Source organism: Pan troglodytes, chromosome 21 (genome assembly GCF_028858775.2).
Source record: "Pan troglodytes isolate AG18354 chromosome 21, NHGRI_mPanTro3-v2.0_pri, whole genome shotgun sequence".
Lineage (NCBI taxonomy): Eukaryota > Metazoa > Chordata > Mammalia > Primates > Hominidae > Pan > Pan troglodytes.
This window is the reverse complement of record NC_072419.2, coordinates 51,489,745-51,512,253: the sequence shown is the minus strand read 5'-3', so window position 1 is coordinate 51,512,253 and position 22,509 is coordinate 51,489,745. Positions and strand designations below refer to the sequence as shown.

The window sequence follows — 22,509 nt, the reverse complement described above, 5'->3', positions numbered from 1 at the left end:
ATGGATTGTATAAATGAATGAAGGAATCTATAGGATTTAGGTAGAAGGCAATAAAGGGTGTGTGAAATAGATTTTTTTTTTTTGAGACAGAGTGTCACTCTTGTAGCCCAGTGGCATGATCTCGGCTAACTGCAACTCTGCCTCCCAGGTTGAAGTGATTCTCCTGCTTCAGCCTCCTGAGTATTACAGGCACACACTACCATGCCCGGCTAATTTTTGTATTTTTAGTAGAGATGGGATTTCACCATGTTGGCCAGGCTGGTCTCAAACTCCTGACCTCAAGTGATCCACCCACCTCAGTCTCCCAAAGTTCTGGGATCACAGGAGTGAGCCACCACTCCCAGCCTTGAGATAGATTGAATGAGTCAATCTCAGGTTAAGATTTGGTTAGGAGTGGAAGTGTCCTCCACCAGACAGGTTCTGGGGATCAGCATGTGAGTAACCTGTTTTAGAAAAGCTGGATCTTGTGTGTGTCATTAATCCGCTATGCAGCTTTGGGCCTGGATCTTCTTCTAAGGGATTCAGTCTCTTTTATGCAAGCTGTGGGTTTGGTCTAGGGGTTAGCATTTTCTGTAAAGGACCAGACGATAAGTATTTTAGGCTGTGCAGTAAATATTTTAGGTCCCTGTTGCCATTGTAGTGGAAAGATAGCCTTAGACAATACATAAATTAATGGATGTGTGGCTATGTGCCAATAAAACTTTATGAAAACAGGTAACTAGGTGGATTTGGTCCAAGGACTGTAGTTTGCTGATCTAGAAAACCCTTGAAGTCCTCTTTTTAGTCTTAACATTCTATGATGTAAAGATTTAGAACCAATTATGTCAAAGATAATAATGATTATATACTATTATCTTCTTATGACACCCATGGAAGACATTGCTAATTGGGCACAGGGCTCTTTTCTGATGAGAAAGGAGCTGGCTCTAATCAGTCAATCACAGATTGAGCAATCAGTCAATCACAGATTTAAAAAAAATCTTAAGCTGTAGCATTTTCCTTTTATTTATTTTTTTTTTTTTGAGACAGAGTCTCACTTTGTTGCCTAGGCTAGAATGCAATGGTACAATCTCAGCTCACTGCAACCTCTACCTCCAGGGTTCAAGTGATTCTCCTGCCTCAGCCTCCTGAGTAGCTGGGATTACAGGTGTGTGCCACCATGCCTGGCTAATTTTTGTATTTTTAGTGGAGATAGGGTTTCACCATGTTGGCCAGGCTGCTCTTGAACTCCTGACCTCAAGTGATCCGCCCACCTTGGTTTCCCAAAGTGCTAGGATTACAGGCATAAGCCACCGTGCCCAGCCCCTTTTCATTCTTTAAGAAATAAATATTTAGAAAACTCCAGATAATTTCTTGAGTGTGGCACTGAGGAAAATAGGAACAAACAGAGAGAGAGAGAGAGAGAGAGAGAACAGGAACTCTGTGAGAGAAATCAAATTATCCCCTGGGTGGTGGAAGTGAGAACAAAAATCTTGACCTGAGAGTGTCATTACCCATTGGTGGAAATCATATCCTCCATTTCTTTCTTACCTACCCTACTAAGTACTCCAACTAGGAGTGAATGCACCTGGCTCATATTAGTTACCTTGTGCATATTAATTTTCTTCCTTTTCTTTTTCCACCAAAATTTGACTGATGATTGATTGATTATCTCCAAGTCTTCTGATCCACCAAAATTTAAACCATGGAGTGACTTTTGTATAAAGGGATCTGCTGCCAGTTGCCTGTTTGGTTGTGGAATACTTAAATACTTCATGTGGGGCCATCGCTACTTGATAATGAGTGGGTCTTTCATGTCTGTGGAAAGTTCCACAAACCTTCACCTTAGGAATGAATGGGAGAATTCCAAGCATGAAGATAATGAGTCAAGAGCTTGGAGTTTGTAGCCAGATGCGCTTTGGTTGAATTTTATTTTATTTTATTTTTTTAAGACAGGGTATCGCTCTGTCCCCCAAGCTGGAATGCAGTGGCACAATCATGGCTCACTGCAGCCTCAAACTCCTGGGCTAAAGTGATCCTCCTGGCTCAGCCTCCCAAGTAGCTGGGACTACAGGCATATGTACGTCATCATGCCTGGCTAATTTTTTACATTTTTTTGTAGAGATGGGGTCTCAATGTGTGGCCAGGGCTGGTCTCAAACTCCTACTCTCAAGGAATCCATGCACCTCAGCCTCCTGGGCAGCTGAGACAGCAAGTGTGCGACCCTACACTCAGCTATGGGTTGAATTTTAGAGATAATGATCACTCTCTTTATAATTAGAAGCAATCTATGCGGACTGGGTAGCATATAGAATGGGTTTAATTTTTTGCTGTCATGTGAGATCTGTAAGGGATTTTGGGGAATTTTAGGAAGCAATCCTCTAAGATCTCAAATTATCTCACAGCTAAATGTCGATTACAGTGACTGATGAGCTGCTTTCCCCCTTTATCTCAGATTCATTTCAATTCTCTTTAGTGGGAAGGGATACTATTCATTTGTTCTTTTCATTGAGTCCCTTCATGCCCTTAATTTCATAACCCTCTGAGAAGGGCTGACTTGTTAGTATCATTTCATTTCACAGCTGAGACAACTGAGCTCCGAAGAGATTTGCTGAGAGCAGAGCTCTTCTTCAGCTTTCATTTGTGAGTGCTTTTCCTGTGTCAGGCACAGAACAGGCACTGGGGATATAACGGTGTAAATATTTCAGGGAACTAAGTATCAGTTGGTTGAACGAGCTGAACTTTTGAGAAAGAAACTGCATTGAGTAATCAGCAGAGTTTCACAATGCCTGAGAGTCCAGTAACATGAGAATCAGAATTAGTAATGTGAGAATAGGATGTATTGCACAAAGTCTCAGCGGGGAGTCTGTGTCTGGTTTTAGTTCCAGGTCCGGGTAGCACCTTTGCAATTGACCACTTCTTCCCTCTCTCCACCTATAAGGCTAATGGCCTGGGATCTTGTGATGTTTAGGGCTCAGATGGACAGTGAGATGGCCTCTTTAATCAACCAACCTGCCAGGCCAATCTCTTCCCTTTCTTTTCTGATAGTTGCTGTGTTGGCCTCATAGCCTTACCTGGCATAGGAAAGATAAACAATCTCCTTGGTGTCAGGATTTCTGGTCTCTGGCTATGCTTCCTGCTTATGCAATAGTAGCTGGGAGAGGCCGAAAGAATTCTGGTGGGGCCACACCCACTGGTGAAAGAATAAATAGTGAGGTTTGGCATTGGCCATCAGAGTCACTCCTGCCTTCACCATGAAGTCCAGCGGCCTCTTCCCCTTCCTGGTGCTGTTTGCCCTGGGAACTCTGGCACCTTGGGCTGTGGAAGGCTCTGGAAAGTGTAAGTTGGAGTCACTCTGGTCTAATCTGGGCTGCAGGGTCAGAGGTGGGGTCTCCTTGTGGTGTGGGTGTGTCCCCTTCTGTAGGCTCTGATCCCTCAGCTTAGTTTCAGGAGACCTCCCTGAGGGTGGAATACATGTCTGACTGAGCTCCAAGGTTTGTGTGACAGTTTGAGCTTCTGGAAATGCTTCCTCTATGCAGCCATGCTGTCAGCCCAGGTCCCACTCTCTCTCTCTCTCTCTCTCTCTCTCTCTCTATCTCTCATACTCTGCCTTCTTCTTCACCTGTCTGCGACTCTCAAATCATTAGTTTCTGACTCTGCTTCCTTGTGTCTTTGCTTCTGCTATTTTGTCTCTGTGCTTCTGCCTTGGGCTTTAGCTCTCAACTTCTCTCACACTGGTTCTATTTATCTTTGTTTATCTCTCTCCATCTCCATCACTCCCAGCCTTCCTCTCTGCCTTTGTGTAGCCTTGTTTTGCTCTTGGGTGGGAGGTCTTGACTAGAAGCCTGCTGCCCTTTTCTTGGGTGTGAAACGTCCCCTGTCCATTTGTCTAATTTAATCAAGCCCATCAATCCACCTGGAGATCAGGCAGGCATGACCCTTTGGGCTTTGTGGACAGCTACTGAGGTAAGGGTCTCTCCCCCTCAAAAGTGGTGCTTTGTTCAGGAGGCATGATGGGTCCTCAGTGCCCAGCCTCCTCCTGACCTCTTGACTTTCTCTTCAAAAGCCTTCAAAGCTGGAGTCTGTCCTCCTAAGAAATCTGCCCAGTGCCTTAGATACAAGAAACCTGAGTGCCAGAGTGACTGGCAGTGTCCAGGGAAGAAGAGATGTTGTCCTGACACTTGTGGCATCAAATGCCTGGATCCTGTTGACACCCCAAACCCGAGTAAGCAGGTCGGGGAACTGGGTAGAGAGGAGTGAGCCTGGGGACACAGCATTAGGGGGATGGGACTGGGTGATGGGTCCTGCCAGGCCTCCTTGTCAATCAGTCAGTGAGTCACACTGCCCTAAGCAGGAAGGTAGCCAGCAGCTGGTGAAGCAGCGGGCATTTAGATAGCCAGGTAGTTGGAAGCCTCCCACCTAGTCAGCACTGGGCGGCTGGCCACCTGCATCAATGGGGGGCCTGAAGTTCTAGGAGAGCCAGGTGCTATGTTTGGGGGGTGCCTTAGGGAGAAGGTGGTGGTGATAGAGGTGGGGAGGGGATGATCCCCCCTACTGAAGCTGGAGCAGGGGCTCACTGTAAAAAGTGGGGATGGGAGGGGTTGTGTAAAGTACAAGGCCTCTGACCAGTAGCCTCACTCTCACCCAGCAAGGAGGAAGCCTGGGAAGTGCCCAGTGACTTATGGCCAATGTTTGATGCTTAACCCCCCCAATTTCTGTGAGATGGATGGCCAGTGCAAGCGTGACTTGAAGTGTTGCATGGGCATGTGTGGGAAATCCTGTGTTTCCCCTGTGAAAGGTAAGCAGGGGGTGAGCGCACACTGAGCTCCCTCCAGCCCTCTCAGCCTCAACCCTCTGGAGGCCCAGGCATATGGGCAGGGGGACTCCTGAACCCTACTCCAAGCACAGCCTCTGTCTGACTCCCTTGTCCTTCAAGAGAACTGTTCTCCAGGTCTCAGGGCCAGGATTTCCATAGGATCGCCTGTGGCTTTGATTCTATTCTAGTGTCTCTGGGTGGGGGTCCTGGGCAAGTGTCTTTCTGAGTCTCAGTTTCTTTATCGGTAAAATGTACATAATGAGATTGAAAGTGCTCTGCAAAGCACTATGTGCACTAAGAATTTATTATTCAGGTTGTTTCCATCATGTTTTCTGAGGTGAAATCACAAAGGATCAGTGGAGTTTGAGGATTATCTAGTTCAATGCTTTGAGTTTAGAGTTTTACGGTGAAAACGAGACTTGTCTCCTGACACTAAGTCTCTCTCAACTATAGCGCTATCTTGCTATTTTCTCTATCTCAGAAGGATCCTTGGGCAGGAGGAAGGATGTGGATATGATTTGGCTGGTTTCTATGCTGAAGCTCTTATCTGATTTTCTCTCACAGCTTGATTCCTGCCATATGGAGGAGGCTCTGGAGTCCTGCTCTGTGTGGTCCAGGTCCTTTCCACCCCCAGACTTGGCTCCACCACTGATATCCTCCTTTGGGGAAAGGCTTGGCACACGGCAGGCTTTCAAGAAGTGCCAGTTGATCAATGAATAAATAAACGAGCCTATTTCTCTTTGTACATCCTGCTTCTGTGATTCGTTGGGGGTATGAGTGGGGTGGGAAGCTATGAGGGAAGATCTAGATATGAGGCCTCCTTCCTATGGATACGTAGTGGGAGGAAGAGGCTTAGGGACTGGGGGGACTTGAATTTATATCATGAGTCTGAAAGTGCTGACTCTGTGATTTGGGACAAGTGATTTTATCTCCTAAATTTCAATGGGATTAGGGATGTACAATAACATGAAGAATCAGAAACCTCAATTTTACTGCCTCTGGCAGGATTGTCAACTGCAGGTGAAAAACTTTCCTGAGACGAGTTTATGCATAAGAGATCCTGCCAACAGTTAAGCTATTTTAATCCAGGGGGTTTTCATCTAAAGCCATACAGAACTACTGGGGCAGAATCCTGTGTTCACCTCTGTATGTGTTACGATATATATATTGGTTTTCACACTTGATGTGTTGTAGGTCTGTCTGTTGTCTAATCCAACCAACACTCTCTGGACACTTAGAAAAATTAAGATTATCTGCAACTCACAGCAAATGGAGTCCTCAAAAAGACTAACCATGTTACGTCAGTGCCCACTCTCGATTATTTTGAAAGACTTGGAATGCCCCAAACCTCACTGGACCATTCTGCTACATACTTTTCTCACCTCCAGCAAGGGTTATTCCAGACTGAGGAACCTAGGCTCAGGGAAATATGCTACTAGGAGTGTGCCCCAAGTAACACCTTGCAGGGGGAGGAGACCTAGCCTTGAAATGAGATAAACTCCTGGGTTACATACAGAACACATGCTGAAAAAGTGACAGTACTATTTTGTTTCTACTCTTCTTCTCCAATTTTTGGATAATGATAAACTTTTATAATCTTCCTTAGGTCAGGTTTTCTGGAAAACAGTCCCAGAGGCAAGTGTTTGTGCACAGGGGGTTTGCTGGGGAGTGTCCTGGGGAGTGACACCTGTGACAGGGAAAAGAAAGCAGGGCTGACAGGCAAAAAAAAGCAAAAATAGACAAGTGGGACTACCTCAAACTAAAAAGCTTGCAAAGCTAAAGACACAGCCACCACTATCAGTCTCTGCATCTTGATGGTAGTGGTCCCCTGGGCCCAGCTGCTTTCCCTTTATCTCTTGGTCTTGTGTCTTTATTACAATCTCTTGTCTCTGCACACAGGGAGAACACCCACTAAGCCCAGTAGGGCTGTATAGAAATGCTACTGATTTTTGTATGTTGATACTGTATCCTGCATATTTACTGAGTTCATTGATTTGTTCTAAGAGTTTATTTGCGGAGTCTAAAGGTTCTTCTGTAGATATAATTATGTTATCTGCAAAGAAGGATAATTAGACTTCTTCTTTTCCAATTTGAAAGGCTTTTATTTCTTTCTCTTTCCTAATTGCTCTATGACTTCTAATATTAAGTTGAATAAGAGCAGTGAAAGTTGGCATGCTTTTCTTGTTCCAGTTCAGTATGATGTTAGCTGTGGGTTTGTCTATATGGCCTTTATTGGGTTGAGATACTTTTCTTCTATACCTACTTTATTGAGAGTCCTTATCATGAAGGGATATTGAATTTTACCAAATTATTTTCTGCATCTATTGAGATAATCATATGGATTTTTTGTCCTTCATTCTGTTGATGTGATGTATCACGTTTATTTGAAACATTCATAAATGATTTATATATGTTGAAACACATTCTTCATCCCTGGAATAAATCCTACTTGATTATAGTGTATTATCTTTTTAATGTCTTGTTGGGTTCAGTTTGCTAGTATTTTACTGAGGATTTTTGTATCTATGTTCATCAGGAATATTGGCCTGTAGTTTTTTGGTGTGTGTGTGCATGTGTGTGTCCACGTGCCCTTATTTAGTTTTGGTATCAGGGTAATGTTGGACTCATAGAATGAGTTTGGGAGAATTTTCTCCTTTCTCCTCCTTAATTTTTTGGAATAGTTTAAAGAAGAACTGATGTTAACTCTTCTTTAAAAGTTTGGTAGAACTCAGCAGTAAAGTCTTCCATTCCTGGGATTTTGTTGTTGTTGTTGTTAGGAAGCTTTTTATTACTGATTCAATCTCATTACTCATTATTGATCTGCTCATGGTTTCTAAATTTTTTTCTGGTTCAATCTTTATAGGTTATATATTTCTAAGAATTTATCAGTTTCCTCTAGGTTTTCCAATTTGTTAGCTTATAGTTGCTCATAATAGTCTCTAAGAATCCTTTGTATTTCTGTGTCATCAGTGGTAATGCCTGCTTTTTCATTTCTGATTTTATTTGAGTCTTCTCTCTTTTTTTCCCTAGGTGGTCTAGTTTATGGTTTGCCAGTTTTGTGTATCTTTTCAGAAATCCAACTTTTTGTTTTGTTGATCTTTTGTAATTTTTAGTCTCTCTCTTGTGTATTTCTGCTCTGATCTTTATTATTTCTTTCCTTCTACTAATTTTGGGTTTGGCTTGTTTGTGCTTTTCCAGTTCCTTGAGATGCATCATTAGGTTGTTTATTTGAAACCTTTCTAGTTTTTTAATGTAGACATTTATTGCTATAAACTCGCCTCTTAATACTGCTTTTGCTGGGTCTCATAGGTTTTGGTATGTTGTGTTTATATTTTTGATTATTTCAAGGAATTTTGAAATTGTATTCTTAATTTCTTTCTTCACCCATTATCATTCAGGTGCATGTTGTTTAATTTCCATGTATTTGTATACTTTTAAATGTTCCTATTGTTATTGCTTTCTAGTTTTATTCCATTATGGTCAGATAAAATACTTGGTATGATTTTGATTTGTTAAAATTCTTGAGACTTGTTTTGTACCCTATGGCTAACTTTTGACATTGTTACTTGTGCTGATGGAATATGTATTCTGCAGTTATTTGGTGAAATGTGCTGTAAATGTCTGTTAGGTCTGCTTAGTCTATGATGCAGTTTATATCTGATATTTCTTTGTTGATTTTCTGTTAAAATAATCTTTCCAATGCTGACAGTAGGGTGTTGAAGTCCCTAACTATTATTGTATTGGGGTCTATATATTCCTTAATATCTAATAATATTTACTTTATATATCTGGACGCTCCACTGTTGAGTGCATACATATTTACAATTGTTATATTCTTTTACTAAATTAGTCCCTTTATAATTATATAATGTTATTCCTTGTCTCTTTTTTCCAGTTTCTAATTTGAAGTCTGTTTTGTCTGATATAAATATAGCTACTCCTGCTTGCTTTTGATTTGTTTTCATGGAATATTTTTCCTTCTCTTTACTTTCACCCTATGTATGTCTTTACAGGTGAGGTTAGTTTCCACTATATAGTTGGGTCTTGCTTTTTAATCCTTTTAGCCAGTCTATATTTTTAAAATGGGGAATTTAATCTGTTTATATTCAGGGTTATTACTGACAGGTGAGTACTTACTCCTATCATTTGATTGATTGTTTCCTGGTTGTTTTTGTATATCCTTTGCTCTTTACTTCCCTTCTTATTGTTTATTTTTGTGGTTGGGTGGTTTTCTGTAATAATAAGGTTTGATTCCTTTCTCTTTCTTCCTTGTGTTTTGGTTCTATCAGTGAGTTTTATAGTTTCAAATGCTTTCATGATGGTGTCAATTCATGGTGCACCATGGGACTGAAATTTAAGTTTTATAATGAATGCTTTTTTCCTTAATTCCTGCTTTTATGTCTTCATGACTGTGTAAAAACTTCATTAGTTGATGGAGTCAAAAGACTAACTTGAAGTCATTTTGGAATGTGAATCTGGGCCAGATAAACCTTCATGTCCTCTCTACACTATTCTAAAAATGGATGTTCCTCCTGCTTGCTTGGTAGCTAAAAACATATCTGACTTCAGCAATAGTAAGAAGTAGATTTATTAATGCACACAGAAGAATTGGGACCTGATGTGGGAGGCAGAGAGATGATGAGGGAAAGCTCTCTGGAGTAGCTGCTCTATTTACCAACACCGACCTTTCTTTCTAGCACAAACTTGGGGCTACCTCCACACGTTGAGTGTTTTCCCTGTGTAAATCTGCTGTTTTCTTCTAACTCTGAATTGGCATGTCCTCACTGAGTTTCAGTCCAAATTTACAAAAACAAAATCCCTCCCAACTGATTTAATATGCCTACACTCATATTTTCAAGTGCCTGCACTCATATTTAAAGTGTCTGTACTTTAAATATTTAAAGTGTCTGCACTCATATTTTCAAGATGTTTGTTTGCAGCCCCACACACTGACCGTTCTGTTTCCAAACTAATTTGATATGCACTGCAATTCTGTGATACCGAAACATGAGAAGGATATTACATGAAAGGAAAACAATTTTCCAGTCTTGCTATAAACATAAAGGCAAAAATCCTAAACAAAACTTTACACAGGGAATTTGGTCATATATAAAAATGATGATACATCATACACAAGTAAGGTTTTATGTCAACAATTTATGATTGGTGTAACATTTAAAAGTAAATCAATGGGATACTTCTCATTAATGGAGTACAGGGGAAAATGTTATGATTATCTTCGTATTGGCTATAGAATGTGTGAAAGAGTCACTTATCTCTTCATGATAAATGAGAAAATAATGACAGAACATTAGAAGTTCACTTATTTGATAGCAAGCCTATACAAAAACCATACAGCAGAGGGAACTACTTTCACAACGGTGGAGTAAAATCTGCTCCTTCATAAAAGCAGGGAGAATAAGTTTAAGAATCCATTATTCAAAATTCTTAGGGCCAGAAATTTTTCAAATTTTGGATATTTTCACATTTTGTAATCTTTGCATATAAATAATGAGATATCTTAGGGATGAGAGGCAAGTGTAAACATTAAATTTATCTGTGTTTCACATATACCTTATACACATAGACTGAAGGTAATTTTATGCAATATTTTTACCGGTTTCCTGCATGAAACAAAGTTTGTATACATTGAAACATCAGAAAGAAAGTTGTCCCTATCTCAGCCGCCCATGTGGACAATCTGTGATTGTTTAGTATCACCATTGTATCTGACTTGAATTTATATGCTACCAATAAGCAATCATTTTATTAGACTTATTCACCCATAAATATTTAACAATAAGAATACGACATACCATTAATACTGTGAAAATAATGTGTTCAGGGTAACTAAGCAGCACAGTAGCATCACCAAAATACCTGCCCCAGCTGTTAAACAACAGCAAGAAGCAACAGCAGCAGGATTTCAGTCTCCATCTACGATGCTGTGTTTTGATTAAAAGATTATTGGTCACTGTATTTTATTTTTGTAGGTGAAAAGAGACATCACAAGCAATTGAGGGACCAGGAAGTGGATCCTCTAGAGATGAGGAGGCATTCTGCTGGATGACTTTTAAAAATGTTTTCTCCAGAGTCATCTCTCTCATTAACAATGTTTTTTGTCTTAGAAATTTCTTGTTGATTTTTAAACTTATATGATTTCTTGTTTTGGTATGAATACAGGCTGCTTCAGTCCTTCAATAAGCCCATCACACTTTTTCACCATGTCATCTATCAGCACTTTTTCTGCAGTGTTACGAACATCAGCTTCATCACTGTCAGCCTGCGTTTTGCCTGCAACCCATCAAATGAGGTCAGGAGTGGAGTTTTCCACTTTTGGCTTCATGTTGGTGCTCAAAACTTTTAGGATGTTGGAGCATTTCAGATTTCAGATTTCTGGGTAGAGATGCTCAACCTGTACTCACATATATTTTCAATATCACCTTTTTTTCCCCAGAATTTTGGAATTCAGCCAAAGGTTTGTCACAATCCAAGGAGTGGCATCATTAAGAATCATCAAGAAAAACAAGAAAACTTTAGCAAGAACAGAAAGTTTAGTGGCAGTATAACTTTTCCATTCCCATCTTTGTGCCCAGCTGTGTGGTAGCCTGAAAGCCACCAGGTTTGCTCCACAGTGGCTGTGAAAACCAGCAGCCCAGCAGCCCCTGCACGGGAGGATTTCCTTTCTGCTTTCGAAAGCTCTGTCTCCGGAAAACTGTCACTATTTCACTTGTATGTCAGCTCTCTAAAAAGGCACCCTTTTCATAGCATGTATTTACCTCGTCTAACTCAGAGTGCGCTCTATGTGGACAGTGCTATTTCTGGGGCAATTTTTTGTCATCACAGCTACTTCCGACGGTGAGGTCAATTGGAGCTAACAAGAGGCTGACCAAAAAACAAAAAAGGAAAAGGTAGGAAAGATTTCCAGGTGCTTAAAGAAAATCTCTGTCACATCTGTGGGACTTTAGAATACCACACACCTGCACAGAATTGTGTGTTTGCCCCAGGGCTGTGTACATGCTAAGGAAAGACCTCGGATGACCCTAATTGTTCACCTCTGGCTGAATTAAAGTCTCTATGTGAACAGGAGGTGAAATACAACATAAAGTTGCAAGTTTCCCAGTGGAATGTTGACAGTGTATCTCAATGGATACACATGCAGCCCCTTGGAAAAGTCCAGGTGATTTATTGGTTTAGTATTTAAGATCATTTCTGTCCAATCATGAGCTGACCTCTAAGCTAATGGAACAGCGTCTTTAGTGGCTACACATGACACACGATACAGACTTTAGCAAATTAGTCCAGGAAAGTTACTAAGGAAGTAATCAACAGCAAAGACTGTGCAAACAAACCCTGGGGAGAGAATCTGATTTCCAAACTGGCCACATTATATTATGTAAAAAGTCCAATTTCATTAAAGAATTACGAGACATGCAAAGAAACAAAAAATATTGCCCATACAGAGAAGGGAAGGGAAACAATGAACAGAGATGATCCTTTAGGAGCTCAGATGATGGATTAGTAGACAAAGACATCAGCTATTATAAATACACTGAAATAACTAACGGAAACTTTGGACGAAAGACTAAAGGAATGTATGAGAATAATGTCTTACAACATAGAAAGAATTAAAGATAAGTAATGAAGTTGTAAAGTACAACCAATGAAATAGAAATTCAAAACAGGGGTTCACCAGAAGACAGAAACAGAAGAAAGGATCGGCTAACTTAATTACAGGTCATTTGAGATTATACACTCTAAGGAACAATAAAGAAAATAATTAAGAAAAATGAATAGAGCCTCAGAGACCTGAAGAACACAATCTAGTGTAAAAACATATGCATAATGGGAATCTCAGGAGAGAGAAGAAAGAGAAAGGCGCAGAAAGAATATATGAAGATAGAATGACGAAGAAAATTTTTATTTTGATTAAAAACATTAATCTCTACATCTAAGAAGCTCAAAGAACACTAAGTAGGAAAATCTCTAAGAGATCCACACCTAGATCGAAATATTAGTGACAAAGGCAAGGAGAAAATTTTGAAAGCAAGGTACAAGCCACTTATCATGAGCAGTTAATAAACTAAACAGTAATTTTTCATTAAAATCATGAAAGCCAGAAGGTAGTGAGATAACACATTAACAATGGCAGAAGAAAAACCTATCAACCAAGGATTCTGTATCTTAGTATGTCTATTCTTCAGAAGTCAGGGAAAAATTAAGGCATTCCTGGATATACAAAAACTGGAAGAGTTCATCACCATCAACCTGCCTGCAAGAAATACTGACATGATGATATATGTATATACACGCATATATATACATGTATATATATATATACACACATACATACACAGAAAATCCTTAAGAATCCCTCAAAATATTATTAGAGCTAATAAATGACCTCAGCAAGGTCCAGGACATAATGTCAAAATACAACACTCTATGGTTTTAAGAATAAAATTTCATTTACAATAGCATAAAAAGAATAGGATAATTAGGGATTCATTTAACCAAAAAATGGAGAAACTTTTATATTGAAAATGGAAAATTATTTTTCAAGGAAATAAAAGAAGACCCCCAAAATAGAAAGCTATACTGTGTTCATGGATTGGAAAACTCGATGTTGCCAAGCTGGTAATTCTTCACAAATTGATCTATAAATTCGGTGCAATCCCTAGAAAATTTCAGGTGAATTTTTGTTGAAATAGATCAGTGAATCCCAAAATTTGTACACAAATGCAAGGGACCCAGAATAGCCAAAACAGTCTTAAAAAAAAGGGCAGAATTGGAGGACTCACATTTTTTTATTTCAACGTGTACTACAAATCTACAATTTCAAGATGTTGTGTTACTAGCATAAGGATAAACACAATATATCAAAGGAATAGAATTGAGAATCCATAAATAAGCCATTACATTTTAAACTGTCTTATTTTCAACAAAGATACAAAAACTATCCAGTGGGGATAGAGTAGTCTTTTCAACAAATAATGGGGAAAAACTGGATATGCACCTGCAAAAAATATACATGGACTCTTACATCACACCAAGTACAAAAATGGGCTCCAAATAAAACAAGACCTAAATATATGAACTAAAATTACAAAACTCTTTGAGGAAAACATAAATGTATATCTTCGTGATCTGGTAATCAGCATCAATTTCTTAGATATGCTACCAAAAGCACAAGCAACAAAAGGAATAATAGATCCAAAAATAGATTAAAGTTAAAAACTTTGGTGAGTCAAAGGGCACTAATAAGAAATGAAAAGATAACCCACAGACATGGGAGAAAATATTTGCAAATTTTATATCTGATAAGGGCCTAGTATTCAAAATACAAAAAGAACTCCTAAAATCAACCATAAAAGACAAAAACCATGATTAAAAACTGGGCATCAGATTTTAACTGACATTTCTCCAAAAGAAAATGTACAAATGGCCAATAAGCATGTAAAATGATGGTGATATCATCAGACCTCAGGAAAATGCAAATCAGAACCACAACGAGAAGCCACTTCACATGTACTATGATAGCTATAATCTTAAAAAAAAAACCTAAAATAACAAGTGTTAGTGAGGATGTGGAGAATCTGGAACATTCATACATTGCTGGTGGGAACATAAAATGGTACATCCTCTGTGGAAAACAGTCTGGCAGTTCCTTGAAGAGTTAAACATAGAGTTATCATGTGACTCATCAGTTCCACTTTAAGAATTATACTCAAGGTAATTGAAAACATTTTAACACAAAATTTGCACATAAATGTTCATAGTAGGATTAATAATAGTACATACAAACTAGAAACATCCAAGTGTTCACCAATGGATAAATGGATAAACAAAATGTGATGTATCCATTCAGTGAAATATTATTCATAAATAAAAAGTAAAAAAAAAAGATCCACCCTACAACATGGATGAGCTTTGAAAACATAATTCTGCATGAAAGAAGTTAGATGCAATGAGCCACATATTATATACTTTAATTAATATAAAGTGTCCAGAATAGGTCAATTCATAAAAAGCAGGTTAGTGGTTGCCAAGGGAGAAGTAAAGGTGGGAAGAAGGATTGAATGCCATCAGGTATAGGGGTTCTTCATGGGAGTAATGAAGTTGTTCCGGAATTAACAAGTGGTGAGGGTTGCACAAGCTTATCAAAATACTGAAAACCACTATATTGTACACCTTAAAAGGTGCATGTCATGGTTTGTAAATTGTATCTCAATAAGAAAGTAGCACAAATAATTAACTGAATAACTAAACAAATATAAGTTAAACACACTTGCTTTGATTCCTGGACTGGGAGACTAGATTACCACTTCTGATTCTGTAAGTGAAGTTTGTTGGCATACAACCACATCCATTGGTAAGAATGATCTTTGACTGCCTTTGTCCTATAGTGGTACAGACAAGGAGTTGCAATAAAGATCTTAAGGCATATAAAACCTACAATATTCATTTCCTGGCTCTTTGCTGAAGTTTGTTGACTCCTATGTTAAAGCAATAAAATTTTTAATGAAAAACCTTTCCAAAAAGTACACTGCTGGTCCAGGTGGCTTCACAGGTAAATGCTATTAAACATCTACAAATTATACATTCTACAAAAATGTTTTAAGACAAGAGAAGCAGAGAAAACACTTCCCAACTTCTTTTATGAGCCTAAGATAACTGTGATACTAAAACCTGGGAAGAACATTATAAAAAAGTTTACTTACAGTCTAACATCCTTCATAGACATAGGCATAAATATCTCTAACCAAGTAGTCATAAATTCAGTCCAAAAATATGTTAAATAGATTATACATTAAGATCAAATGAGACACACATTCAGGATATGTTTTGTATTAAAATTAGTCAGTGTAATTCACTATATGATCATCTCAACAGAGAAAGTATTTGACAAATCCAACACCCATTTATTATAAAACTTCTCCACCTGCAAGGAAGAGAAGCTCTCCCTCTCAATATGATAAAGGGCACTATATTCAACTTAAAGCATATCTTAGTGGTGTACCGAAGTGGAAGGAGGTTATTGGAAGGAGTTCACCCCAGTTGTAAGCAATAAATAGGTCCCCCGATTGTAGAGAATTTAAGAATAATAATAAAAGTGGCTTAAAAAGCTGTACTGTATATTATCACTATGTGCTGGCAATTTTAAACAGAGTCAGAGATAAACACTCCCTCCTCCTCAGATGAACCACTCCCACTGCCACAATCCTTGGTATGCCACTGATAAACATAATCTCTAATGGTAAAATATTGGATGTTTTCTCCTTAAGGTTAGGAGAAAGCAAGGATGTCTGTCTTCACCATTTCTACTTAACATTGAGAGCTTGGCCAGTGTTTTTATTTATTTTTATTTTTTTTCTTGAGATGGAATTTCACTCTTGTCACCCAGGCTGGAGTGCAATGATGCAATCCCAGCTCACTGCAACCTCCACCTCCCAGGTACAAGTGATTCTCTTGCCTCGGCCTCCCGAGTAGCTGGGATTACGGGTGCCCTCCACCATGCCCAGCTAATTTTTGTATTTTTAGTAGAGACAGGGTTTCACTATGTTGGTCAGGCTAGTCTTGAACTCCTGATCTCAGGGTGATCCACCCTCCTCAGCCTCCCAAAGTTCTGGAATTACAGGCGTGAGCCACTGTGCCTGGCAAAAAAAAAAAAGTATTATAGTCTTTACATTCTTTTGTAAGAATTAAACCTTGGGATTCAAAATAGAAACATTGCTGGTTAGAAGGAATTCACTGTGGTAAAGTCTAAAGCAAAGACCAGAAAATGCTGACATGTAGAGCCAAAAATTAAGGTCAATGTGTTCAGAGAATGAATCAGGAGCACTAAGGAAAAAGCAGTCACCATCTAATCATGTTGCTTGTACCTGTTGCCACATGAGGAGTATATGCTTATCATTCTGTATGCTACTAATAGTGAGTCATTCTTGCAAATAAAATTAATTTTAATAGACGTACAAGTGAATATATATATAAATCCTATGAGTGGTGTTTCAGGAAATAACAAGTTTGGAAGCAAATAAGTTCTGAAATTGGCAATTTTGGTTTACAGTTCTGTATAGAACTGTTAACTTTGCTAAGGAGATCCGAAATTTTAATTGTTCACCTGCTAATAACTAGCATATTTCTGAGAGTATGAATATTCACAACCTACAGTTCTTTGTAAATGTGATAAACTCAATGTTTCTTAACCATCAAACCATGTCTATAATAATGAGTAAGCAGTGTGAAGAATGTTGGATAAACTTTAAGAACAACTTTAATTTAAAGAATTCCTGGGAATTCTGAAATCTTTTTCTTAAATCTTGAATATAAATATCTGTTGGTAACTTGAAAGCACTAGAAGAAAATATCTACAATGGCAATAAAAAATTATGAGTATCATAACTACACTACCATGTAGCACATATAATATTAATTCACTTCTACTGTCACTTCTTTCTATTTGAACTAGGTCACTTTAATTATATAGTGAACTTTATTGGGGCTTTTAAAAGCGGCTTGTTTATAGAATTTGTGCCAATGCTCATGTTAAGTTGAGATTTTAACCAAGAATGGTAATTTTAAATTGTTATCATCACTGATAATTTGTGGGATTGAACTTCAGTCCAGAATATTATATACATTGTTAAAAAGAAATGATCTTATTAGGAAGGGGGTTAAGAAGCATTGTATATCAAGAGTGGGCATGGTGGCTCATGCCTGCAGTACCAGCACTTTGGGAGGCTAAGATGGGCGAATCACTTGAGGTCAGGGGTTCGAGACCAGCCTGGCCAACATGGTGAAACCCCGTCTCTACTAAAAATACAAAAAGTAGCTGGGTATGGTGGCACACACCTGTAATCTCACCTAATTGGGAGGCTGAGGCAGAAGAATCACTTGAGCCTGGGAGGTGGAGGTTGCAGGCGCTTCAGCCTGGGTGACACAGTGAGGGAGATTCCATCTCAAAAAAAAAAAAGCATTGCATATCAAAATAATACATACTTAAGAGAAAATCAATGAACTTAGAAGCAGCAACACTGTAGAATACATGTTTGTAAGAACAAAAGAAGAAATAAAGGGAAGACAAACCTTGTGGGAATATATTACAGACCACCCAACTGGTATGGTAATGAATGATACCTTCTGAAGGCAGTTTATAAAAATAATATAAAGGCAGGATAAAATAATAAGCAGTTGCTTTTATCTGAAAATTATTTCATTTATGTTATGTCTTACAGTGCCTGAGTGCATTTATAACAATAAATGCTTCTTAATTGAGAAAAAACAGGCAAGTCTTAAATTGGTAGATGTCAGCATAATGATTGCCCCTGAAGGGTTGGAATTAAATTTGAATGCGTCATAGACAACTTTCAAGGTTGATGAGAATGTTCTATATCTCCATATGATTTTGTGTAACTACACATATGTATTTGCCAAATCTCATTCAAATAAATACATTAGATCTGTGCTTTTCTTTGTATATATTTTACCTCAATATTAAGATATAATAAAAGATTGTTTTATTATTATTATTACCAAATTTGTTGTCATGCTGGAACTTTTTATTGAGCACTGGGGCTGAGATAATCTCACTCAATATCTCTGAAAATCTATATGACATGGTTATTATTATTCCCACATTAAGACGCAGGAGCTCTGGCCAGGCGTGAGGGCTCATGCCTGTAATCCCAGCACTCTGGGAGGCCGAGACAGGCGGATTCCTTGAGTTCAGGAGTTCAAGACCATCCTGGGCAGCATAGTGAAACCCCATCTCTACTACAAATACAAAAAATTAGCTGGCCGTGGTGGCATGCACCTGTAATCCCAGCTACTCAGGGGGCTGAGGTGGGAAAATCAGTTCAATGCTGCAGTGAGCCAAGATCACACCACTGCACTCCAGCCTGGGTGACAGAGTGAGAAAAAAGAAAAAAGAAAAGGAAAGAAAAAGATGCAGAAGTTCAGCATCAGAGACCTTGCTGCTCAAGACTATGTAAGTGGTGAAAACCAAGGTTCATGCTAATTGTACATTTATGTATAGTACTGTTAACTTTGCTAGGAGATCCAAAATTTTAATTGTTCACCTGCTAATAACCAGCATATTCTTGAGTGTATTCTCCCAGAGCATTTATGGCTCTGGCTCTTTTGCTTGTTGGCATGTCAATTTAGATACCCTTCCTGACTCCATACCATTACCAGTGTGTCAAGAACACTGTTGAATGTATCTCTGGCCACACATAAAAGTGAGGATCTTGTCACCAGACTCTAGCAGGGAATTATAGCTTCCCTGATGCTAAGGCCCCTAAGCCCACCATGGTCTCTCCTCTTCAATTGCTGGGCTGGAAAAATAAGGCAGGTGGCTGAGCACAGGGCATCCGTGCTCTAGGGAACAGTGCAGTGGAGACAGGTTCTCATGCCACTGTGATGATGTCTGTTACCACACACCTACAGGCAAAATTTAGATCTGATAGAGAAGATCCTTCCTTCCTTCCTTCCTTCCTTCTTCTTTCTTTCTCTCTCACTCTTTCCTTCCTCCTCTCTTCCTTTCTTCTTTGTTTCCTTCCTTCTTCCTTTCTTCCTTCTTTCTTCCTTTTTTCTTTCTTCTTTCTTTCTTCCTTCCTTTCTCTCCTTTCTTGATTTTATCTTTCCTTCTTTCTTCTTTTTAAATGAACTCCCAGAATGTTGGGCTAGCACGCATGATCAGAATTACTACACCAAATTTTCTATGTGCAGATGAGGAACTTAAGCTTGGAGAGAAAACAGATTTAATTGAAGATGCACAGGTTCTTATGGCAGAGCTGGAATTAAAATCCAGATCTCCTATCCCCAGTCCAAAGGTTTTCTATTCTCCCATTCTGGCTTCTTCTCCTAGAGGTTTATCCTTCCCTGGAAACTTTCTTAGGAGAGGGGAAGAAGACAGTATAGGCAGCAGAGCTTCCATTTTAAGACTTCCCAACCCCCAAAACTCTTTTAGACCATCCTCTGGTATGTCTATTCACAGATTGTTTTACCCAGTCATGCTTACTGAAATTGTAGAGAGTTGCCACATCAATCGCTGGTACAAGATCTTAAGATCTTAATGGATACTGTAGGAGGAGCACAGTCCTTGAACCAAGTGACGGGGTGGGCTGCTGTGGATTTGTGGAATTGATGGCACCAGTAGATTAGGGACTAACAATCTCTCAGAAATACCAGAGAAATGTATTGCAACAGGCCCTAGGAAACCCCCTGATATATCAAGGTACAGAAAGGTCAAAGGTCACCAATCAGATTCAGTCCAAAAAATACCAGACATACATATAATAGTCAAACTATAAAAGATCAAAGACAAAGAAAGGATCCTGAAAGCAGCAAGAGAAAAGAAGCAAATAACATATAAGGGAGTTCCAATATACCTACATACAAACTTCTCAACAGGAACCTTAAAGGCCAGAAGGAGAGTGGCATGAGATATTCAAAGTGATGGAGAAAAAAAAAAAACCTGTTATCCATGGATACTGTACCCAGAAAAGTTGTCTTTCAGAAATGAAGGAGAAATACTTTCCTAGACAATCAAAAGCTGAAGAACTTCATCACTAACAGGCGTATCTTACAACAGTGATCCTAAACCTTTTGGCACCAGGGACTGATTTCGTGGAAGACAATTTTTCCATGGATAGGGGCAGGGAGGGAGGGGGTGGTGGGGCGGGGCAGTGGGGGCCATAGGGAGCATGCAACCTAGATCCCTTGCATGCACAGTTCACAATAAGGTTCCTGCTCCTATGAGAAACTAATGCCACCCCTGATCTGACAGGAGGCAGAGCTCAGGTGGTAACGCTCACTCACTCTCTGCTCACCTCCTGCTATGTGGGCTGAGTGGGGGTGGGGGGGCGGGGCGGATGGGGAACCCTCTCTTACAAGAAAAGCTAAAGAAAGTTCTAAGATGAAAGAAAGAGTACTCATGTGTAACAATAAAAAAATTAAAAGTATAGAACTCATTAGTGGAAGTAATTACATAAATTCAGAATGCTCTAATACTATAATGGTGGTATGCAAATCATATCTTTAGTATGAAGGTTAAGAATAAAAATTATTTTAAAAAAGACTCCAATAATTCAGGATGGGATATGCAGTATAAAGAAATTTAGCTCAGTGATGTCACCAAGACGACTGACTATAGAAGACAGGCACTCATTCTCCCCACAAGAAAGTACCAAAGCAATGAATAAACTGATGAAACTCGATTAGAGAGTCCAAGGAAGAGTATTCGAATATAGCAGGGGAGTGGAGATGCACCTGTGGGGATTGGAAGTCTAGGAGGGCAGCATGGATGCATCCAGCATCTGCCGCCCTGTCTTCCACACCTGGATCCGATCTATCTGGAGTCAGGAGGACATCCTATTGTGGGGAAAAGGTAAGCAAAAGAACCGCACTAGTCTCCACTACCACCACAAACACCTAAAATCCTTACTACGGAGAATCCTGCAGTACTCACACACAAGCCCTGAGCCGTTTGAAACGCTGCTAGGAATTCATGCAGGTGCATTGCTTTGAACTGAAAGCACAAGGGGTGCACTCCTCACAGTCCACCTACCCACTGTCAGCCAAGATGCTGCAGCAGGGTGCCATCTTGAGACCAGAGCCACCTGTGGAGTGCGCCCTCCTGTGGAGCCCAGTAGCCACTGCACTTTTCCCTCAACGGGGCTTGGTCTTCATTCCACCAGGCGCACACCAGTGGCTGAATGCCATAATCCCAGCAGCATCAAGTGTGGATACAGGACTGGCTGTGACTCTGGTCCTGTAGAACAAACAACCCCCGCTGCCCTCACTTCCGCCTGGAGGAATGGCATGACAGTCCCGCACAGGGTAAACCTGCCCTTGAACCAGTCAAACTGCTGCACACCCTCCTCTGAGTGAAAGTGGTGCTCAGGCCTCTGAGAAGTTGACACATTCCAAGGCCTGAGAAGCAGGTACACATCCATGTCTAGGGATTAGAAACATTTCCATGGTGCCCCACCCACTCAGACAAGCCCCTGGCCTACCCAATGGCCCTGCACCCACAATCAGGGCCTGAGATACAGACCTGTGGGCTGCCCCTGGCAGACATGCCCTAGGCTGCATGAGCAGCTGTGCAGCCATGCCCTGGGACTGAGAAACAACACCACAGGCTTCCTCACCAGGGGAAGCCTTCAGGCGGGCTGAGCAGCCATTAATTCACATCCTGGGGCTGAGAAACAGAAAGCCCCAGCAGACATGCACTGAGTCCAGCCAAGCAGCCTTGCACCTGTAATCCAGGCTTGAGAAGCAGCCCTGTGGTCAACCCCTGGCAGAAATGCCCCCAGGAGGGTCAATCAGCTGTGTGCCCTGCATCCTAGACCTGAGAAGCAGCCCTGTGGGGCCACCTCCAGCAGACAGACCCCCAAGTCCAGCTGGGCAGCCTTGTGCTTGCATTCCAGGACAGAGAAGCAGTCTTTCAGGTTGCCCCCAGCCGACATACACCCAGGTCAGCCAAGCAGCTGTGTGACCACATCCTGGGCCTGAGAAACAGCCTCATGGGCTACCCCTGGCAGGAACACTCCCAGGCTGGCCACGCAGCCATGTACCAAACAAAAATTCTAGAGTTGAAGAATTCAATGAATAAAATAAAAAAATACAACTGTGAACTTTAACAACAGAGTAGAAATAATTTCTACACTAGAGGACAGGATACTTGAAATAATATCAGCAGACAAAAAGATAAA

The 22,509-nt window shown here is 40.0% G+C and overlaps 1 protein-coding gene across 1 annotated transcript; it reads left to right on the top strand.

Annotated features, from left to right (window-relative positions):
* Window positions 1–3,211: 3,211 nt before the first annotated feature.
* Window positions 3,212–5,541, top strand: SLPI (secretory leukocyte peptidase inhibitor). The gene is made up of 4 exons (NM_001135852.1): window positions 3,212–3,318; window positions 4,046–4,204; window positions 4,628–4,777; window positions 5,360–5,541. Exons 1-4 carry the CDS (start codon window positions 3,234–3,236, stop codon window positions 5,362–5,364), a joined length of 399 nt encoding a protein of 132 aa, NP_001129324.1. The 5' UTR covers window positions 3,212–3,233; the 3' UTR covers window positions 5,365–5,541.
* Window positions 5,542–22,509: the final 16,968 nt, after the last annotated feature.

Bases quoted from the DNA above. Each gene is read 5' to 3' on its own strand.
- SLPI (NM_001135852.1), top strand. From the start codon at position 3,234: ATGAAGTCCAGCGGCCTCTTCCCCTTCCTGGTGCTGTTTGCCCTGGGA. The intron at 3,319-4,045 runs GTAAGTTGGAGT...TCTCTTCAAAAG, and splicing joins TGTGGAAGGCTCTGGAAAGT to CCTTCAAAGCTGGAGTCTGT. The intron at 4,205-4,627 runs GTAAGCAGGTCG...ACTCTCACCCAG, and splicing joins TGTTGACACCCCAAACCCGA to CAAGGAGGAAGCCTGGGAAG.